The following is a 20985-nucleotide window of genomic DNA, read 5'->3' as shown; positions in this document are numbered from 1 at the left end:
AAAGAAGATAACATTTTATCAAGTGCAAAATGATGTTGAATTAGTTGAATTACTTGAAAATGATCACATGTATCCCTGACATCATATTCTTACTCATAGATATGGTTTGGTCCTCTACAGGCACCACATTTTAAGAGTTCCTCCTGTGTGACTGCAATCATTTGCTGGCAAAGAAATTCAGTGATGTCTGGTTGACAGAACTGTTTAGGATGAGTAAAGACCTGCTCAGTATATTCAACTTAGCTAAATGAAAAAACTTGAACTTGTTTATATTACTCAGGTACTTAATTACTGTTAATTACTTTAATCAGCTAAGTAAATAACTTATTACAGTATTTATCTATATGACATGTAATATCCATGAACAGAAAGCCTGAGGGCCTTTGTCTGAATTGTTTTAGTGTGTTTAAAAATGAGATCAAAATCTCTTCAGCGCATACAGTAGCATCCACATATATTTTTGTATTACTCTCAATATTCCATAATTGCTGCTGGTTTCAAAAACATAGACCAGAGATTTTATATTGGCTCTGATAGCTGTATCAGCCGCATGCTGCTCACTTGTGTATTGACAAGCACAGGTTTCGCTGTAATATATTCTTGCTATATGCAAAATATCAGCGCTGTATTCAATAACGGCCTGTTTGAGAGATACCAATCAAATTTATCAAATTTGCTGGCTATCGCTTGCCGTTTTTGCGCTTTAGTTGGGGAATATTTAGGTCAAATGCTGTTAAGAATCCATCACCTTTTCATAGCAAAATATGAAATTTGTTTGTGTCACTGCTGCTGAGAGTGAGGAGTCAACGACATGCAAATCTACGTCTAGACTGGATAATTGTATATACAGAAGTATGAAATCATAAACAAAATCTTTGACATGACACTCACTGCTATTGCTCTTATAGGAGGGTCCAGGTACTGCAGCAGATGGAGGGGATGCTGGGACAGAGGTGCTCGAGGCTGACTTCTCTGGAGATGAAGTCTTACCTGCGAGTTGAACAAACAGCGTTAAGGGGATTTGTGGGGGCTGCTTATTACTGTTTCTCAATTCATGCATGCGCATTTTAAGAGAACCATACCATCTGTATTATATGGGGTGGGATTTCCAATCTTCTCTCCAGTTTCCTCGGCCGACTTCAATATCTCCATGTCCATCACAATCACCACGCGCCTGGAACACAAGAAGAAGAAAGAAAATAAGGCCAAAGGGGGATTTCATGCAGCAAATAGAGAAGAGGCAAAGGGAAGAAAGAAAGGCAGGAAACAAAGAAGAAACACATACCTGCCGTCTGACAATGTGTTTGTGACGATCTTCTTCAACATACACACACAGTTCGGTACCAAGAGGTTCTCTTCTTGCAGGTTGTTTAGCTGGGTGGCCAACAGGAAGGCTGTATACACAAAAGCATTTACCTGATTAACTTGTTTGACTGTCAGCCTTCAGTTAAAAGACGAGAGACCATGTGTACCTTTGGAAACTGAAAGTTTTCTGGCTACTTGAAGATACTCACAAGAGAAAGAGTTCAGACCATCACTCATCATAAGCCGGAACCTGGGTGGACCTGAGGCATTACTGATCTGAGCGATTTTCTAACAGAGAGGGAAGGAAGGATTATACAAGCAAAATGACAAAAAGTGAAGTCTCAGGATCATCATGTTTGATACTGGATAGTGGACAGTTCCATGAGGCCAATTTTAATTTTTATTTATTTATTTGAAAAAGGGATAATGTGCATTAATCAACATTCAAACAAATGTAAATGTACCCAAGTTAACCAAAAGGCTAGTTTTCATCAGCAGTAATTGCTGGATATTAGTAATGATTTTCATATTAACATCTCTCACCAGAAGACCACAACATTTTTCAAATTCTGAGACTGACATTACTTTTTGAGCTGCAATCAGGATCCAAAATTTTTCGTCTGCCAGCCAAATGACTAGTGAACTTTCAAATTTTACCAGCCACTCAGTAGATTACCATTGTTTTTTTTTGGCTGATGAGTGAAGCAAATCTACCAGCCACTTACATATTTTACTGACATTTGGCTGGTGCTAATTTGCTAGTTTTGTGCTCTAGCTGCAATGATTAATTGATTGGTTCCCAACTACTCTGGTAATCAATTCATCTTTTTGAGTAATTTTTTAAGAAGACATTTTGAAATTTTCTGGTTCCAGCTTCTCAAATATGGATATTTTTCTGGGTTTTTTTGTCCTGTATGATGGTAAACTTAATGTCTTTGAGTTGTGGACTGTTGATTAGGACAAAGCACAACATCTGAAGACATCACATTGAGCTTAGGGAAACAGTGATTGAGATTTTTCACCATTTTATGACATTTTATGGGTCAAACAACTAGGCCTAATCGATTAATCAAGAAGATAATCAACAGATTAAATCAAATCAATAATGATAATAATCATTAGCTGCAGCCCCAATTACTTCAATAATACTTGGTATTTTATAGAGTGGAATACCATGAGACAATACAAGCTTGTCTACCTTCAGAGGGTTTATGGAGGCAGCTTAGCAAATCAGTGAGCAGGACTGTTTTATGGCACTATTTTATTTTTGAATAAATGTGAAAAAATACCTTGATTTGTCATGAATTCAGTTCACCTGATTGACAAAAAACAGACATCCCCCATGTACTTATATTATCCATAACCAGCTTCTAAAGTTAACATTATATGATAGATGATGTTCCATATCACATTCTCTTATGGTGGTGTTTAAAATACAATATAGATGGATTGGTTGGTCAAGGACTCCTTAAATTCACTTACCAGAAGCTGCAGCACGGGGTTTTTCACCTCTGAGCCTTTGTATAGGGCCTGGACAGTGACATGGACATGCATGGACATGTTATTAACCACTTCCTGGCCCCTATCTCATCACATTACCATACTGCTACTACAAGGGTGCAAAGGTACAGAAATGCCAAAAAATGCGTTGTTCTGCGTCAGTATTTGGATAACTTAAGCAACATGTATGTATTTAATCACAACATAAACACATGATCTCATTATTGGGCTTTAATAATTAGCTCAGCAGCAAGGTTTTCAAAGTCGATATGTTTGTGTTGATGCTGCTGTGAGGCTGTAACTTCAATCTCCTTAGCTCACACTGCTAGCAACTGCAGCTAGTAGTCATGCACTGCTAAATGTCAGCCTCGACAAACACAGTCAGCCAGAAGTAAAAACATTCATTCACTTGAATAAATAGTCATGCTTACTTCAACCGCCCCCCGTGTGAGTTGTACACTCATGTCTCTGATAAAGTTGTTCTCAAAGCCTGTGGACTAGCTTATTGCATACGTAGTTAGGGTAATGGTATCGCGAGAAGAGCGAGGCAAACGATACTTTGGTAATTATGTCAATTGAATACGAACTACACCGGATATAGATCATTTATAGTTTCAAAATAAAATAATAATTTTGCCGATATCTCGGCATGGATGAAAGAACGCCACTGCATCAAATTCAAAGCCCTGACACTCGCTTACAAAACAGCAGCTAAAACAGTTCCCACCTACCTGAACTCCCTCATTCAGGTCTAAGCTCCCTCCTGCTCACTACACCCAATGAAAGGCGCCTGGTACCACCACCACAACAGGGCCCTAAGTTGCTCTTCTCTTCTGTTGTTCCCCAGTGGTGGAACAAGTTACCCAACTTCATCCAATCTGCTCAGTCTCTCTCAATCTTTAATAAAAGACTAAAGACTAAGCTCTTTTGTGAACGCCTCTGCACTTGATGGACTGAAAAAAATCTGCTTCTATGCACTTCATACAATCTATGCATTGCCTCTGTGCACTGCCTGTTGGCACATATGTCCTTTTGGACTCGAACTTAGCTTTATGGCACTTACTTGCATTGTTTTCTCCTCACTAGATCCTTGCTTGTGTTGTATCAACTCTAAGACATACGTTGGATAAAAGCGTCTGCTAAATGAAATTAAATTGTAAAATTGTAATTGAGTAGCAATGTGCTTAGACGTAAAAGTTTTATTCTGAAGGCTCTTGGCGGAAACTATTCTGATGCACGCTTGCTTGACACCGGTGATCTGAAACTCAAAACAAACCCAGAAGTACCCTCAAGGTGCTCACTGCCCATGAGGTTTTGTTGTGCTTCAGGATGGATCTTCCGTGCGTCCAGTGGCAGGATCACGTCGCACAGAAATGGACCAGGCTCGATCCCGAGTTAAAGGATCGTTTTATATCTCTGCAGCAAATAGATGATGTTTTTAAATGCGCCCTAACTCTGACAACGTGAGTAGCTAGCTAACTACCTTACTACACTGCCTCTATCTTAGTCTTTATTATCTAAATGGAGGTCTTTGGAGGCCATATAAGTATATTAAACTTAGTATTTTGATCAACCATTGTAGGTCATAGCTTTATTTTTGACTGGATCATTTGAAAATATTTTCCTTTTCATCACTCAGTGTTGCAAAGTCTCCACTGACTTTTGTAATTTGTAAATAAACTCTAACTTCCTTGATAATGCTGCTGTGGAAGTTTTTGAACAGAGAGGGAACTTGTTTAATTGTTAATCAAGGAAAACGTATTTGTTATGTGTCTGTGGTCTGTGTCTCTGTTTTCCAGCCAAGATGATCTGGACTTTGTGCAGTGCATGTCTGCAGGATACTCTTTACAGAAGGACCCAGAGCAAGCAACCAAAAGCAGGGAGAGGGGTAATGCTAGCTTCAAGACCAGAGACTACACCGCAGCTGCTCTGCACTACTCACAGGTGACATGAAAACAATCTCCCACAGTTCAGATGTTTCAGAAAATAGAAACTTTGATCCACGGATCCAATGGATCAATCATTCTATTCAAAATCCTAACTAGCTTTTGATTATGTCATGCAGTAATGGCAGTGTATCAGTTCACAGTACAAAAAAGTAACCAACTGTATTAATCAGAGAAAGTTGTCTAAAGTTATAGTCATGATATCAATCAATCAATCAAGTTCACATGCAGTTATTCAGGCACAATCAGTAAAATGCAATCGTGTCAGTTCCTTCAAATTGTGCAATAAAAATAAATTAAAAAGTAAGGATTATTAATAATTTAAAAAAGTTCCTATGATCCAAGTGGCCTGATTGTATTTCTGAGCCTCTCAGTTTTGGCCTGGTGTATCCGGTACCTTCTTTCCCAACCGCAGCAGGGAGAAAAGGCCACTATCCGGATGGTTGGGAACTTTAATGACTCCTTTAGCTTTATTCTTGCAGCACCTGGTGTAAATATCCTTTAGGCAGGGTAGAGCACCACCTATTGTTAATAACAATACAGATAAATATAGTATCTCTTTGAACTGGTTCAAAATCAAACATAGATATGAAGTTATGTCTTCTGTATTACAAACTGCAGTGTAAAAATCCATTATATCACTGCATGCCTCCCAGTACTAATTAATATGCGGCCTCTCTGTCTCTTGTCATGACAGGGCATATGTTTTGCTCCCCAAACTTCGGAGCAGCTGTCTATGTGCTATGCCAACCGCTCTGCTGCGCTCTACCATCTGCAGCACTACCAGGTGAGATGCCACTGTCTACAACAATGAAATAATGAGGTAGTGTAGTCCTTGCGGTATCATTAAAACTTTGTTTAAACCAACACTGCTTCTCATTTGCTGGCTGAAAATTTGCCTGTAGATGTTTAACAGATTGTGTTGCCATTGTTTGATCATTTTGAATAGAGCTTGATTTCAGGAATCCTGCAGAGAATCTTTTTGAAATTCATATGTAAGCAGGACCCACTCATGCTCGACATGCTGTCAAGTCCACACGAATATCAGATGATTTACAAGAGCACATAACGCCACCCTGGTGAGCCTGGAAATGCGACCAGTCCATTTAGCTCTAACCCGAATCTGTCACCCCCCCCTCACACTGCATAAACTGACGCGCCAGATGGTTTGTGTGATCTCGTGAATCCTGCTGCCTCGTGAGGTAACACACTGCAGACATGTGGTCAGAAAGCAGCCTTCACCCCCGGGGACACCCGTCTCTCCCTTGTTTAGATGGTTTATACTGCAGGAACTTTTCCAAGAACCCAGGAAATATATAGACATAACTATAGATATTAATGGACCTTTAAAACCAGGGGCATCTGCTTCTATAATACCTAATTTAATTGAAGCCTATCAACCTTATGATTGCTAATTGACCTAATAATTCATTTTGACACTAAAAAAGCAAGTCAGACATATTCTAGACTATTTTTGTTACTTTTATACTACTACTAATAAAGCTCAGAGTCTAAATTCTTATATATGCTGCAATGACCACCCGGTTTAGAAGCACCAGCTGAGTCCAGTGTTGTAGCTGTCCCACTTAGAAAGGAAACCTGCATCATGGTTAGTCTGTCTGCTTAGAACCCAGAACAAGAGCTACTTCCTAAGATACTACTTTAAGATGTGTTGTTCCAACTTATCTGTATATATGTAGTCTTCGAAGCATACTTAAGTGTCCTCAAGTCTCAAGTGTCGCAAGTCAGCATCTCCTGGTATATATTTAGAGCCACACTCGACTTGTTTCAACATTTTAAAGCTAAAATGTTGACTTTAATAAGTTAGTAAAAACGTCAGGCATCTTGATGCTTTGCTCACAATCTTAGATTTTGTACTGTCATACACTCCAGTGTTTTGTTTTTTTTCCTCAGGAATCTCTTACTGACATTGATAAAGCCCTGGAGAACAGCTACCCCTCCCATCTTGTACACAAACTAGAGAGCCGCCGCACACAGTGCCTCAAACACCTCTCTGTGGGTCAAAAGGCAAAACTGGATCATCACAGTCCTGCCTCAAAGAACCATCAAAGTCCAGACGCAACAAACGGACCATCTGTTGGACCCCTCACATTTGGGATTTGTCCTCAAGTCGCTGTCGGCTTCAGCCTGGAGAAAGGTCGACACCTGGTGGCTGCAGAGAGAATAGCAGCTGGAGAGGTGATCCTTAATGACAGGCCGTACAGTTATGTCCTCATACCAGGGAGGAAGGAGGTGAAAGTGAAGGGAGGAAGGCAGGAAACGGAGAAGGGAGTGCTGTTTGGAACAGAGCAAAGGCGTTGTCACAGGTGTTTGACTGAAACACTGTGTCCTGTGCCGTGTGAGGGGTGTAGTTACAGCCAATACTGTTCAACTGGCTGTCAGCGAGATGCCTGGGAGGAACATCACTGCTGGGAGTGTCCACTCGGAGCAGATCTGATGGCGATGGGTGTGATGTCACAGCTCGCTCTGAGGGTCACACTAAAGGCCGGGTTAAAAAACATCCGAATGGCCAATGAGGCTAACGACGAGAACATAAAGTCCGAGTTAAGCTGTTTAAACAGTGACTGCAGTGAGTCCAGTAATTCCAATCAGCATCATACATATCAACCCAATCCTACATTATACTGTGGTGACTCTTACCTGAGCGTGTTTCACTTGCTGCACCACCTCAATCGCCATAGCCCTGGTATGCGTTTCCTGTGTGCCGTTACTGCAGCAACCCTGTACCTGAGGCTCAGCAAGGCTGGACCTCCTCCTGCATCTTGGAACCCCAGTGGATATTCAAGGGCAACTGGCCAATCACCTGATGGAGCAGAAGAGGAGGGCGGTAGTGGTGATTGGAGCCCGGAGCTGTGGTTGCTGGGAAGTGCAGTTCTGAGGCACATCCTGCAGCTGAGGTGTAACGCCCAGGCTATCCTCATGCTGCAAGATACAGGTGACTCTCAGTTTCAGTTTTCACAAGTGTTGTAGTTGTTCAGCGTTCACATCTTAGGCCCTTTAAATTCTGATTGTGCTTTTAATTTAGGTAGTAATTGCAAGGCTTTAACTGAGAGAAAGAATTTAAGAGTTGCATCTTCTTGATCTTTCCTTATCGGCTTTTGCATTTCACAGGAGTAGCAAACTCACCAGTGCAGTCCAGCCAGGAAATACGCATTGCTACAGCAATATTCCCGACTCTTAGTCTTCTGAATCACTCCTGCTGTCCCAACACCAGCCTGGTGTTCAGCACTGGAGCTAGTGCTGATCCCTCTGGTTCAGTTCTGCCTGCAGACTTCTGTGGAAATGTAGCCGAGTACAGTGGCTCGGCCCGTGGGGTCACTGTAACTGTCAGAGCAGCCAAAGCTATCGCTGCTGAACAAGAGATCCTGCACTGCTATGGTAAGAAAATGATGATGCGCCCATTGTATGAATCAGAATCACTTTGATTTGAGAACAAAGGGTGCAAAGGAAACAGAAAGACAGTATAGCTATACATTCTGAAGGATAGAGGTGAGCAATGTTTAAATATAATATTGATACTGTGATATAAGAGTCATGTTTTATTTTTTAAATAACTTAACATAGCTGAAATGTTATCTTAAAAGGATTCATCATATTGCAGTGTTGTTCTATAACCATCTTGTCATCTATCACTATCTATCCTCCTTCTTTCAGGTCCTCACAGCAGTAGGATGGTGACCCAACAACGCAAGCGTCTCCTGCAGGAACAGTACTACTTCCTGTGTCAGTGTGAGGCCTGTACCCAGCAGGAGGAGGAGGAGGAGGAGGAGGAGGAGGAGGGCGGGTCAGAGGACAGACAGCAGCGGTCAGGTGTTAGTCAACACAAGTCTGGACTCCTGTGTGTCAAGTGCAAAGCATCTCTCAAAGTAAGCGTTCATTAGTGTTTTTGTTGTCTAACAATTATAGAAGATTAATTGCACGACTACTTTTAAGGAAATCCTCTGTCAATATTTTCTCACTATTGTTTACATGTCAGTTCTACTCATTTGACACATCATCTATCATATGATTTTCAGAAATGCAGTAAGGACAGAGGAACAGGATTTATATGTCTACAGTCATGTTGTGGTCATCATATTACTTCCTCTGAAGTGAGCCACAGACTGCAGGAGATCAGGGTGGACCTTGACAAGGCTGTGGACCTCATGGAGAGAGAAAGACCAGGTGCTTTTGAAAAACTATATCCAAATCCAAATGTATCATTGTCATTTGTTAAGTCTTTGGAACATCTTCATGTTACATTTCTGCCCTTCCTTCCCCTAGATGAAGCTCTGAGATTGTTGAAAAGTACTCAGCGTCAGTCTGGACTGATCCTTGCAGAGACACACCCACTACAAGGGGAGCTGGCAGATGCTATGGCCAGAGCGTACGCTACAATGGGTGGGAATAATAATGCATGTGTATTTGAATGTGCGCTTTGTGGTTAATACATTCCTGCTGTCTCATGTGGTGCTCGGACTGCCCATCCATTTAGGTACATATCTGTGCATATCTGTATTGTTTTAAGATACACTTGAAAAATGTGAATCTATCCTTTAATGGACATTTCCATAAATTGGTATAAATGCACTTTTACCATTAATGAACATCTCTACCTATGAGCTGAGTTTTATAACAATAACTTCCTGGATGGAAGCCACCTGAAAAGGTCTTGATCTAAAACCACAGTGCACCCTGGGAATTTGTTTTCGGCAGACATAGTTCAACAAAGTGCTATAGATGACTCAGCAAATTTTTCAACAAGATGTCACAATTGTCACAATTTTCATACCACTGTGTCCTTGATAGTAGTGGTTTCTTGGGAACAGTGTCACTTTGTGTGCTTTTCAGCAGACATGAGAACATTATTGGCCCTGGCAACAATACGGCAATGGAAAGCTTACTTTTAAGTCAGAAATAAGCATGCTGACACCCCTCAAAAAACCTTTTCCAGACTTGAATAGAAGAGTAGTCATAACAGCTACTGAACAAGCACAGTGCTGATTAGCCACATCGTGTCAGAATAATCAGCTGAAGTGCTTAATAGTATCATTTAATTTCACAAAGCCAAGAAACCAGTAACAGAATATGCAAGAGAATCTGACTTGACTTGTGACGTTACTTAGAGCTCTGGGTAGAAATGATTTTGCAGTCCTCTTACTGCTTTGTTTCCTGTCTGCTGCTGTTGTAGGTGACTGGAATAATGCAGCTGTTCATCTGAAGCATAGTGCTGTAGCTACTGGCTCTCAGTATGGAGAAGACAGTATTGAAATGGGTCGACAGCTTTTCAAATTAGCACAGCTACACTTCAATGGGTGAGTAAGAGTTGCACAGACAGGAGGGAACATTTTTCAGACTTTTTTCAACATCTGATGTTAAATGTGTAGTCACAGTGCAAATAAATGCCTAAACATGGGACACTAAGTTTAATAAGATGAAGAGCTCTACGTGAGTCTATAAGGTAACAATCTTAAAACTCCCACTATTTTATTATTTTGACTGATAGGAATAGTTTTAACAGTTGTGTGACTTCTTCCTCTCCTTCTCCCAGTGGTGCCAGAGGCCCGGCCCTCTCTGTCATCCCCAAGGTCAGACGTCTCCTCTGCCTTCACTGTGGCCCTCACTGTCATGAATTACAGGAGCTGCAAGTCATGGAGGACTGTCTACGACGGTAGTCCTACACATATACCAGAATGTAATTCTTTAACATATGTATATAGTTTTGTACTCAGTGAAACTGAATAAAATCGATAAAATGTTCTCACTGTGGGCTTTGTTGGCTTTTGTATGCATTAAGGAATTGATTTTTTACTGTGTGTGCGTATATACTGATATACAGTTTATAAAAATACTGTTTTTGAAGCAAAACACTGATCTGCACAGCTACCAAATATCCACAGGTATACATGGAGTTTATCGTAGCTCTCTGACCTCTTGGTATCGGACTGTATCCATCAATAATTTCAATTTCATGCTTCAGTGGTAGACTTTCAATGTGAGGCAACTTATCCACCAGGTACTTCCAGGTTACATGTACCTCTCTAAACAAAACTGTAAAAGAAAATATGTGCGTTTTTCATTATTTGGCTTGTCCACTTTTTATTTATAGCCCGTCAGGAGCAGCTTTATACTGTAGCAAGTTAATCAATCTATAAAATCTGCTCATACCCTCAGCTACCACATACAAGTAGCCCTCTGACCTTTAGGTGGCAGCAGTTATCCTCTGACAAATTCAATTTCATGCTTGGATGGCTGGAAAGCAAGATGTGGCTCTGACTCTTGAACCTACAGTACCCACTCTTGTGTCCTCCAAGACCTCTGTACCCTCAACTTAAAAGTCTTTATGGATCAGTCCTATTAAAGCTTTATGATACTGTAATTAGATTTTTTTTTTCCTTTCTCAACTAGATAATCTTTTATTTTGATGAGGAATAAAGGCTATAGTGCAACATAAACAGCTAGAAGATAAGGGTTCCACATGACTGTAAACTCTGCTGAGGAGGTTCATGGGTTTTCAGAGATGAGGGTGGGCTCCTGTTGAGCAGGGACAATAAAATCTTGATCACAGCTGGAACCCCTGAGGCATCTGCTAGTTAGACATCACCAGTATCTGTAGGGCAGCCAATCCAACAGACATGAATGCGCGCAGAAAGTCAAGGTCACAGCAAAAACTTTGAGAGGCAGCTGGTGAAATGAGCTGAGGAGACGTAAAACGGTGAACCCAAAAGGCATCACGGGGCTGGTTCTTACTGATTATTGCAGTGATAAGGTTGCTGCAGGTCCAGGGGCAAAAAGACACAGTGATGGAATTAAACTGAGGTCAACTTTGAGTGACAGAATATGGCAATATCACAGGTTACTCCAGGACTTTGTTTTACTGTACATACACATACTGTATGTGATCTAACAGACAGTCAGTGACTGAAGTACAGTCTGTAGACACACTGACAATGAATTCTTAAATTCAAATGAACTTGATATACAGTAGTAATTCCACTCCACCACTCAGATCCTTAGAAAATCATGAACCCATAAAATCTTGTCCTCTAATGAGCTACTGTATATCAAGAAAACGTCAGGGAAAGTCTTCCTACAGTGGGAGAGTCACTGATGCAGCTTAAAATCTGCATAGAGCCAGAGATAACATTGCTTACACAGACATAAAGTCTTACAGCAAACAGTAGGAGATGTTCACTAATGCAGAATGTAATGTGATCTGAGAGATACAGTATTTGAACGTGAAAATCCTGTAACATCCCCTCTAAACACCTTAATGAAAGACTGCTGATATGAAAAGGCCCACATTTCTCAAACTTTGAATTTTTACCACAAAGGTATATCATCAATCAGCTCAGGTTCCAAGTGTTTGTGTTTACACTCCACACGTCCCTGACAAAGTCTGCTCAGCTCGAGATCCAAAATAACACATGCTGCTCATTCTGTTTTCGGAGTTATTTCTGTTTGTTTGCTTGCTTGTTCTTCATTTTTGTAAACTAAGCTACTTCTATATCAGCCAGGAGTCCCTGTAGAAAATGTGAATGCAGATTCAAAAGGAGTAACAGTAAACTAAATATTGTGAAGAAGGGAGGGCTACAGTCAACAGGACAGAGAAATGAGAAACTGAGGGAAAAAAAGAAGCTGGAGATAAAGAGCACAGCCAAGATGAATGAGTCTGCAGACATCTCCCTGTTGCTCCAGTATCACATCACAGGTTTCTTTTTCCTTTTTTTTAACTGTCCAGTGCCATTTGAGGCCATTTACAGAGGCTGTGATCATGGGCTTATCAGATGTCTTGCTATACATAATGCAATCAAAATTGGCCAGACCACAAACAAAAAGCTGTTGCGTTTGTCCTGCGTCAATATCTGTAACACAGACCGACAGAGTTACTAACAGCTGAGTCAGCCTGACTTAATTCGTCTCCTGTAAGCCGCTGGTCATCATCATTACAACCACCCCCACATGAATTATACACACAGCTGTAACCATAACAATGAACTCTGACCTTCAGTCAGAAGGTGTGGCTGGAACGGTAAAGATGAAAGAAAATACCAACTGGCACATTTTAAACACTTGCTAGCACCAGCAGTAATAATAGTAAAGTCACCAGCTGTCTCTATCACAATTTGGAAAACAGCAAGTAGCTAAACCTTGATCTATACAGAAATTAAGTAAATTATGTAAAATGCAACAAAATGTATGATAACAAACCAAGCTGCATTAACACCAATTTGAAACTATTAAAACTGTTAAAAACAGCTAAATATTTGAGAGTAAAGAAACTGGAGTCAAAATTGATGCAGCAGATATCCTGATTTTTAGTCTCCAACATGGGTCGAGCTCCAAAAAGGACAGTTTCCACATTTTCCATGATACTTCAATAGCTTTTTAGCCATGCTAGTGGAGTTTCTATGGATTGCAATGTCGGTCAGGTGGTCTATCCACCCCTTTGGTCCAGATATACCTAAACAACTATTAGATTAATTGTCGTGAAATTTGGATGAATTATAATAACCTTTGCAAGCTCTTAACTTTTAATCTAGTGCCATCATCAGGTCAAATTTTTAATTTGTCTATGACTATATACCAATGACATTCCTGCAGCCTCAGCTGTACTTTGTGTTTACTGCTGAATACCAAATGTTAGCTGACTTTCTTTGAGTTTTTCTCTTTTTTTTTTTTGCTTTGGAGTTTAGTTTTACAGGCATAAATGTCAATTTGTCTGACCAATATGAACAAATTCCCAATACTTAAAAACACTGCCCCTTGATCATTTGTCCAAGAAACACAAAGGTCAAGCTCAAAAACAACCAATAAGACAGCCCAAAACTAAAAGGCAAGCAATTCAGTCATGCTCAAACCTGTTCACCTTTATGCTTTCTCGTGTTTTTACAGCTTTAAAAGTTGTGAGTTGCTGTTCTAGTTTTTTGGTTTGTAATTTAATTTCTTTGCATTTTGGTACTTTCACCACTCTTCCATCAACCTGCACCTTGAATTCTCCCATGCTGACCCCTTTGGAGGGTCTCATCTTTTTTAGACAATATATCCCTCTTGCTGCCTACAGCACACGAACCCCTCACTCCTCACTCTGAGAGCTCGGACCCCCTCTAGCTCTCCAATGTCTGCATCTTGCCTTTAAGTGGATTTGTTCCTTCAGTCAGTTTCTTCCGATGCTCTATCTTTCAGCCCCTCTCCCCACAGCCGAGGACATCTGATACATGATGCAGACTATGGTAATGTGGCTGGTGCTCATGTAAAAATAAAATCCTCATCACTCTCTCACACTGGCAAGGTTATTACCAACTATTATGGAAATGGCTGACAGTAAATCATAGTCACTCAAGACTGAATGTGAAATGCAACGATGCATTTTAAAACAGACGACAATTTGTTCTAAATTTCAGAGCAAAAAATAGAAACATTCATTAGTTTTTACTCGCACTTGGAGAATATAGTTCCAACATCCAAATCATTATTGGAAAGAGAGAGAAAAGGCTTGTACGAATGAGAATCACGATCTATGTGTTTGAGGGCTGGTGTAATTTCGGCTGCAGACAGTGAGGCTTACTAAATTTGGCACATGTGTATGAGAGGTGTGTACACCACTGGACAAGGTGAGGGTCAGCTGGGCTGGCAGACCCACTGGCAATCACTCTGCTAAAACAGTCTGTTCACCTTGCTGGAACACAGTCACACGCCTATGACTAAGCAGCTCAAACCATGCAAGGTTGGAGTTTGATTAATCCAGCTTTTTTTTCCCCCCCTTTGTTTTTGAGTTTGAGAAGTAAAGTTTGACCCGGTTTTTGTCATTTAAATCTTCGACGAGGCTTGTATTTACATGAGTGGAGTTTTTATTTAGCATAATTTTAGTGTCAGTCTTATCACATTATCTTCCACAATGAGAGGAGTTGCTGTTGACAAAATCTACAGAGGAATGCTTCATCCCGTCCCCTAAATAGTGTCTGCTTTCTTGTTATGATGTTCCCAGATATGAAAGCGGAATATTGCTGGCATTATTCATCCCACTCCAGGGAACAATAACCCAGGTGACATACTTCGAACCTCAAAAAGCAAATAAAAAATATTGAGGAAAAGTCGCTCTTGCTGAAATTTATCTATTTACTTAGTTTATATTCTGTGGTGTCAGCATAGCATTCTGCTGCCTGCGGTTCTAAATATGTTAACTGAAGAATGAAAGGTCTGCAGTTATTTCTTTTTTCATAACTGCCATAGAAGTGTATTCATCTGACAAACTGGTAATATAAGAGGATGTTTTCTTCTCTTTTGTGTGCATTTTATGAAGCAGTAATTTAACAGAGTTCTAAAACAGGCTCACATTAAACTGTAGATCCATCTTGTCCACAAGCCATAGGGGTAAAAGCTAAGAATAGGTCTCTGTCACTCGCTCTCTACTTTCCAGATAAAAATAATGACCTCCCCTTTTTAATTTGCTCCACTATAATAAATGTAAGATAATCTCCTCCTCCTCTTTGTCCATCTATCCACGCCTCCTTTTCTTTGCAAATGTCCCCCCTCTGTTCTCAGCTTTAATGGTATTGGAGTATTTTCAGCACTACGCTGTAACGTGGATGGATGATGAGGACATTTACCCCTATGACTGCTCACACTTCTCATTCATCAGTTATCCCTCCCTGTAATGTAATGTGATCCTTATTACTCTCCTTAGGGAAATTTTCTTTTCACTTTCTCCCCTCTCAAGAAGAGCCAAGGATCAGCTGCAGAACAGGTAGAGATTCGGTGTCTTGTTCAAGGACATTTCGGTAGGGATAATGCTTGCTGGTCTTGCTGTTGATAAGTGGTCCCCCTACCACCTCTCTTGTTATATAGCTCACATATCAACACCAGATTACACACACATGTGATATGATTGCTTGAGGTTTTTTAAAGTCAAATGCGTCTGTCCTCGGTGTGACAATAATTTCTACAAAGATGGCATGAGTCCTAATGAGCTTTGTAAGTTGACTAACTTTTGTTAATGACCATCTTTCAACACACACAGTCCTGCAGTCCAGTCTCACATGGCACATCTCTCAGCAGCTACACAGACATTAATTATTGAATAAATGAGAGGCGAGAGCACTGGCCTCTGGTCGCTGGTCGTCCATCTCCACAGTGTCCTGCTGCCTGGGGTGCAGAGCAGAACAGCAGCGGTTTGCCCTGCAAAGTTCACCCTGTCTGTGGGTAGAAGTGATGAGTAGTCTAGCTACTGATGGATGGAGGGTGCTACGTCTCTGATTGCCTTGCCCTGCCAAACATAAATATCGTCTCTTATTTTGGCCTTCAGGACAGCCTGACAGCACAGAGGTTTATTGGGAGATGCTGAGGGAGTGGTGTCAGGATGGCTAGACCACAATCAGCATGCACATGTACACATACAGTATGACCTTTCTTCTAAACTGTGGAAGATATCCACTTATTCGAGTAACTCAGACAGCTGAAGCCTCATGTTAACTTCAGTTGACTTTAAAATACATTTTTGCTCAAAATGAGAACTGTAGATTTTGTCCCCCATCACCTACATTGTAAGCACAGTATGAAGAGGAGGAATGATTACAGCAAGTAATCTAACCCTAACCCTAACCTGACTGATATTTTAAGACAGACCTGAACCTAGCCTATAATCTAGATCAAATATCTGTTGAATGCTTATCGCAATAATGTATCACTTTAAAGAAGACAGACATACTACTGACACCTTGTGGTTGCAAGTTGAGCAGCAGCGCTGTTCTGCTGTATCTAAATATCATGTGACAAAGAGTTAATTTTTGCTCTTGTATTATATGGGACCATATTATTGAGCTCAAACGAGGGACTGACCACATTTTGTAACAAAAAAAGTGAGGACAATACAGTATTTATAGAGCAATTATCTAATAGACAAATGGAAGTAAATGCCTTTTTTCCAAAACATCCGTATAGTGAAACGGAAACAGGATCACCTACCACTGGGGCTGATTAACCCCTTCTAACAGGACTGGCGGCAGACAGGCGGTGTTGCCCTGACTCGAGCAGCTGGTTGACTTTCCAAGGTGTCACTGATACATTTCACCCTTCAGTATGAATGCCTTAAGTGCCATAAGGGCTTTGGTATCATCGGTCAATGACAGCCAGAGGGACAAATAGCGGTCACCCAAACATCAGATATCAACCGTTTTGTAATTCAATCTAAACAGACACATTGCGAGTCAAGTATCCATATCATTTGTTTGTTACATGACCGTTAGAAACGTAATGTTCTTTATGGACTGAGAGGAGACATAAACTAATCCAACAGACAACTGGAGGAGTCGTTATTGTGTAATACTAAATGTTTAAAGACTTTTGGGGGTGAAAAACACACAGAAGAAGTCATTAGTATCTGTTTCTATGTACATCATCTCTTATCACCCCTGATTGGGTATAATTTGTGGTCAAGTAGACAGGATGAATAAACAAAGTGGTAGCAGAGGAACTACAAAAACCTTTTTGACCAAGGTTTTGTTATAATCTTTAAAGTCAATATAATACAAGTACTCCTGGATGGCTCTTATACACTTTGTAAATCAATCTAAATATCCTCTTGGCAGGTCAAGTATATTACATGGTCATAACAAAATCAGTCTTCTTTAACTTACAGAGATCTCAAACATGAAAAAAACACTTGTTGAGGGAGACAATGAACCAATGACCCTGTTGGAATTGAATCAATTAACTTGTCACTACTGATACTGAATTACCTATATACGTAATGAATGTGAAGAGCCTCATATCTATTTAAAGAGGAAACCGTGTGAATGTGATCTTCAGCACTTTAGTGAACTGGATCATATTACATTCAGACTCCAAATCAAGATGACGTTGGATTAGTTAATGTGATACATGACATTAAAGCACATAATCCCCAATCAAAACTGTAATGATGAATTTGTACATCACTGATTTAAAGATTCAAAAACATCCTTCATCTGAAAAATTGAGATGGAATATTGACTTTTCATTATATGCAGGATATTTGGTGGGAAAGTAAGATAGTTAATGGAATATTATATATGTCATTATATTCTTAAAATATTACACATAATATATATATAAGATAATATATAATTAGTTTACCTAGAAAAAAGTTATGACCTTATTTATCTTATATATCACGTTATCACCAGATTTACTTTATTTTTAATATTCTGTTTTATCCTGTTTTTTGGTTTGTTTTCATGTATACTGTGTCTAAATTATTGTCAATTACTGCTGATGTTTTATAGTATCTTATATTTTGTTTTTTGCTCCTTGCTTTGAAAATTCTATACACAAATTAATGTACTATTATTATTATTATTATTATCCTAAATATGATCCTTTGTGTGTTTCAGAATCCAATAGATTTTCCAGAAGAGAATACGTGCATCTGAATCTGTGTCATCACAGTATGTGTTTATGATCTGTTACAACATCTATTGTTTTCTACACTGGGCACACAGAGCGATCAGCAGCCACAGCTATCTCCTCTGACTGAGTGACTTGGCTTTTGTTTGGCAGGTTGTGTCTGTCTGGCTGCAGCTCACTCCATTACAACTCTAAATGACTAATTAATGGTCCTGAGACAGGTGACACCAGCTCCTCAAGATCCATTTACACCCTCATCCCCATAGGGATCTAACTGGACTCCACTGAACCAACTGCTGCACTTCTTCACTTCTTCCTCTCACTTCATCCCTTATTCCGTACCTCACTGTTTCAATCTCTTATTTTCACAAAAGCCTTTTTAGGTACAGGTGTTGCAAATTAGCATCTGCTATAAACACTATGATACTTGATTTGGATAGCTGTTTTCAGTTTGTCTATGTACACTATTATCTGTCCCTATCAAATAAAAATAAATGAATGAATAATTAATCTGGTGGTGGAGTACTGTTTAAGGAGCAGGTCTGCGGATAGACAGATGGACAGATTGAGAGACAAGTGGACCAGACAGATAGAGGTGCAGACTGCTCTTGGGCTGGGAGGGAAGGAGAGGGAGAGATAGAAAGAGTGAGGTGGGTGATGTGTTACTATCTTTACTGGTCTAGTTTGACTGGAGGGGAGATAGATGAACTATGATCTCCACCTTCCTACGAGCACATTGCACCCACACTCCTCTCTGAAGAGTTAGATAGTGTGTTTGTGTGTGTGTGTGTGTGTGTAAACCGCATTATTAGCAGTCGCTACAGAGTCCTTCAATTTCTCACCCCACTTCCTTTTTTTAAGTGGACACTATCAAACACACACACACACACACATACACACAAAGTGAAAGGAGAAAGATGAAGGAAGATTTTAGGTGGAACTGTTGTTACCTATGAGCATGCTGGTGTACAGTATCTCCCCTGGCACCCATTTAACAGACAGCAGCAGTATAAGCTTATGTGTGTTTCTAGCCAATAATGATCCTGTACAGCAATGCATACAAAGATCCTAGAGTCACTTTCTTAGCTCACAGACTTTTTTTTACTAAGAAAATAATTTTCTAACTTTTATTAAGGTCACTCCTCATCTTTAAGTTCTTTTCATGCAAAACTTAAGTGAACGCTGCTAATCCGCCAAAGGCAAGAAGAAGGGCAGAATCCAGTCAAGATGTAAAACAGCAAGTTATGGCAAGGAGAAAGCAGTTTGACACAGTAACAAGACCAGTCTGTTATTTTAAGGTTGTGATTTTGGGATGGCTTTCTGAGCACAGCATGGATTTGAGCAAATATCTATAGACAAGAGCGTATCTCACTTTCCTCTCACAGCTATGCTCATTTCAAACAGCTCCAGCTACTGTAGGAGAAAATGGCAATAATGTAAATGTGCACTCCAGCACCCTTTGCCAACATACGTAAATGTGAGCCCTATCAATAAAGGTTTAGCGTAATTTCTCTGCTGCAGAATTGTCAAGTGTTGCATCTTCTCATAGTTTTCTCTCTGTGTGAAATAGTGCCAGAGAGATCATCAGGGTGCAGGTAATGCGTTTGCTGTACATAGACATTGTGTTGAGTCATGTTGGGAGATGTAAGCTTACACTGACCAAATATTTTGTGCACTGTAATTCCCTTAGGCTCTGCAGGATTTTTTTTCCTCCACTGTCTTTACATGGTGCTTGTGTCCTTTTCTTGGGTCGTGTTTAATTATGACTGCATGTGTCAGTGGTATGCCAGCTGCAGGGAGGATGATGGAAAAGACCAGGTTGGCTGGTAAAACAAGGTTAATGAATGACGAATGACGCAGAAAGGATGAAGGAGGGGATGAACCCAAAAATCTGAGAGCGGAACGCAGGAGCATTGCACCCAGGATTTGCAGTGAATATATAATTGTGCCCACAGTACAAATCAAATCATGCATACATACTGAACAGTACACACACACACACACACACACAAACGCAATAAGCCTCTGCTAATTTAGCATGTGCACTAGAGCTGTTAGAAGTAACGACACACCTGAGGATAGGAGGAAAACTCGCCTGCCAAGGTTACAGGCAACTGGTCACTCAGCCACAAGTGTACACGCAAACACACACACAAACTGTAGTGAGGAGATAGGGATGGGCAGCCTTGGGTAAATCAATTACGAGGTTCAGTGTCAAGTTGAAGGCCACGAGGAGGGCACCATAACAATATCCCAGCAACAGCCCATGAATAGTAGCTGCCACTAAATCAGCTCTCTGCAGCGGTAGATAGAGCAGGCGCAGGGGTTCTGAGCGGAGAAGAGGAGGACTGAGCAGATGTCCTTGTGTGTTTGGAGGAAGAAATACTATCCCATATGCCTTAATAGGCAAAAACAACCTGATGTTAATATGGCCCTTTGTGCTTATCAGGAACACCAGCAGCGAGCCCATTTTCCATCACTCTTTATCTCTTCCTGTGTTGTTGTCTCTTGGCCTCAGCTTCTCTTTGTCTCCTCCTCCCAGTGTCCATATTTATATCCACACCACAGCACTTTCTGTCCAAACCCTCCTGATGGAGTGCTCTTGAGCATGACAGTGAACTGCAATCAGCTTCAGGTGCTCCAGTGCCTTAATCCGTGTAATAAATCATCAAAGCAGCAAAAATAAAATTAGACAACAATGTGCCTCCACCTTTGTGGCAACAGTTTGGTGAAGGATCTCTCCTGTCAAGAATTTCACTGCCCTGCACAAAGCCCTGACCTCTACAGCATCCAACACTTTTGGGATGAACTGAAACACTGCTGCGAGCCAGGTCTTATCACCCATCATCAG

At 40.5% G+C, this 20985-nt stretch overlaps 2 protein-coding genes across 3 annotated transcripts in view; one reads left to right on the top strand and one right to left on the bottom strand.

Moving 5' to 3' along the window:
- LOC137195713 (replication protein A 70 kDa DNA-binding subunit-like) overlaps window positions 1-3370 on the bottom strand; it is a 43889-nt gene extending 40519 nt beyond the window's left edge. Inside the window, exons 1-7 of one of the 2 annotated variants that reach the window (XM_067608295.1) lie at window positions 3237-3331; window positions 2788-2835; window positions 2595-2620; window positions 1515-1593; window positions 1286-1394; window positions 1083-1174; window positions 892-990 (exon numbers count right to left, since the gene is read on the bottom strand). In XM_067608295.1, coding sequence (XP_067464396.1) covers window positions 892-990; window positions 1083-1174; window positions 1286-1394; window positions 1515-1545 — 331 coding nt within the window. In that variant the 5' untranslated portion in view covers window positions 1546-1593; window positions 2595-2620; window positions 2788-2835; window positions 3237-3331. Of the gene's footprint in view, window positions 1-891; window positions 991-1082; window positions 1175-1285; window positions 1395-1514; window positions 1594-2594; window positions 2621-2787; window positions 2836-3236 lie in introns of both variants that reach the window. The other variant, XM_067608294.1, reaches the window with a different exon arrangement.
- Window positions 3371-4052: 682 nt separating this feature from the next.
- On the top strand, window positions 4053-10511 carry smyd4 (SET and MYND domain containing 4). The gene is made up of 10 exons (XM_067608293.1): window positions 4053-4268; window positions 4605-4749; window positions 5449-5538; window positions 6666-7707; window positions 7884-8150; window positions 8427-8638; window positions 8789-8936; window positions 9036-9152; window positions 9943-10066; window positions 10303-10511. The coding sequence occupies exons 1-10, from the start codon at window positions 4135-4137 to the stop codon at window positions 10424-10426; spliced, it is 2403 nt and encodes an 800-aa protein (XP_067464394.1). The 5' UTR covers window positions 4053-4134; the 3' UTR covers window positions 10427-10511.
- Window positions 10512-20985: the final 10474 nt, after the last annotated feature.

This window comes from Thunnus thynnus, chromosome 13 (assembly GCF_963924715.1).
Source record: "Thunnus thynnus chromosome 13, fThuThy2.1, whole genome shotgun sequence".
Lineage (NCBI taxonomy): Eukaryota > Metazoa > Chordata > Actinopteri > Scombriformes > Scombridae > Thunnus > Thunnus thynnus.
Note: the sequence above shows the minus strand (reverse complement) of the source record. Positions and strands in the feature narration are given on the sequence as shown.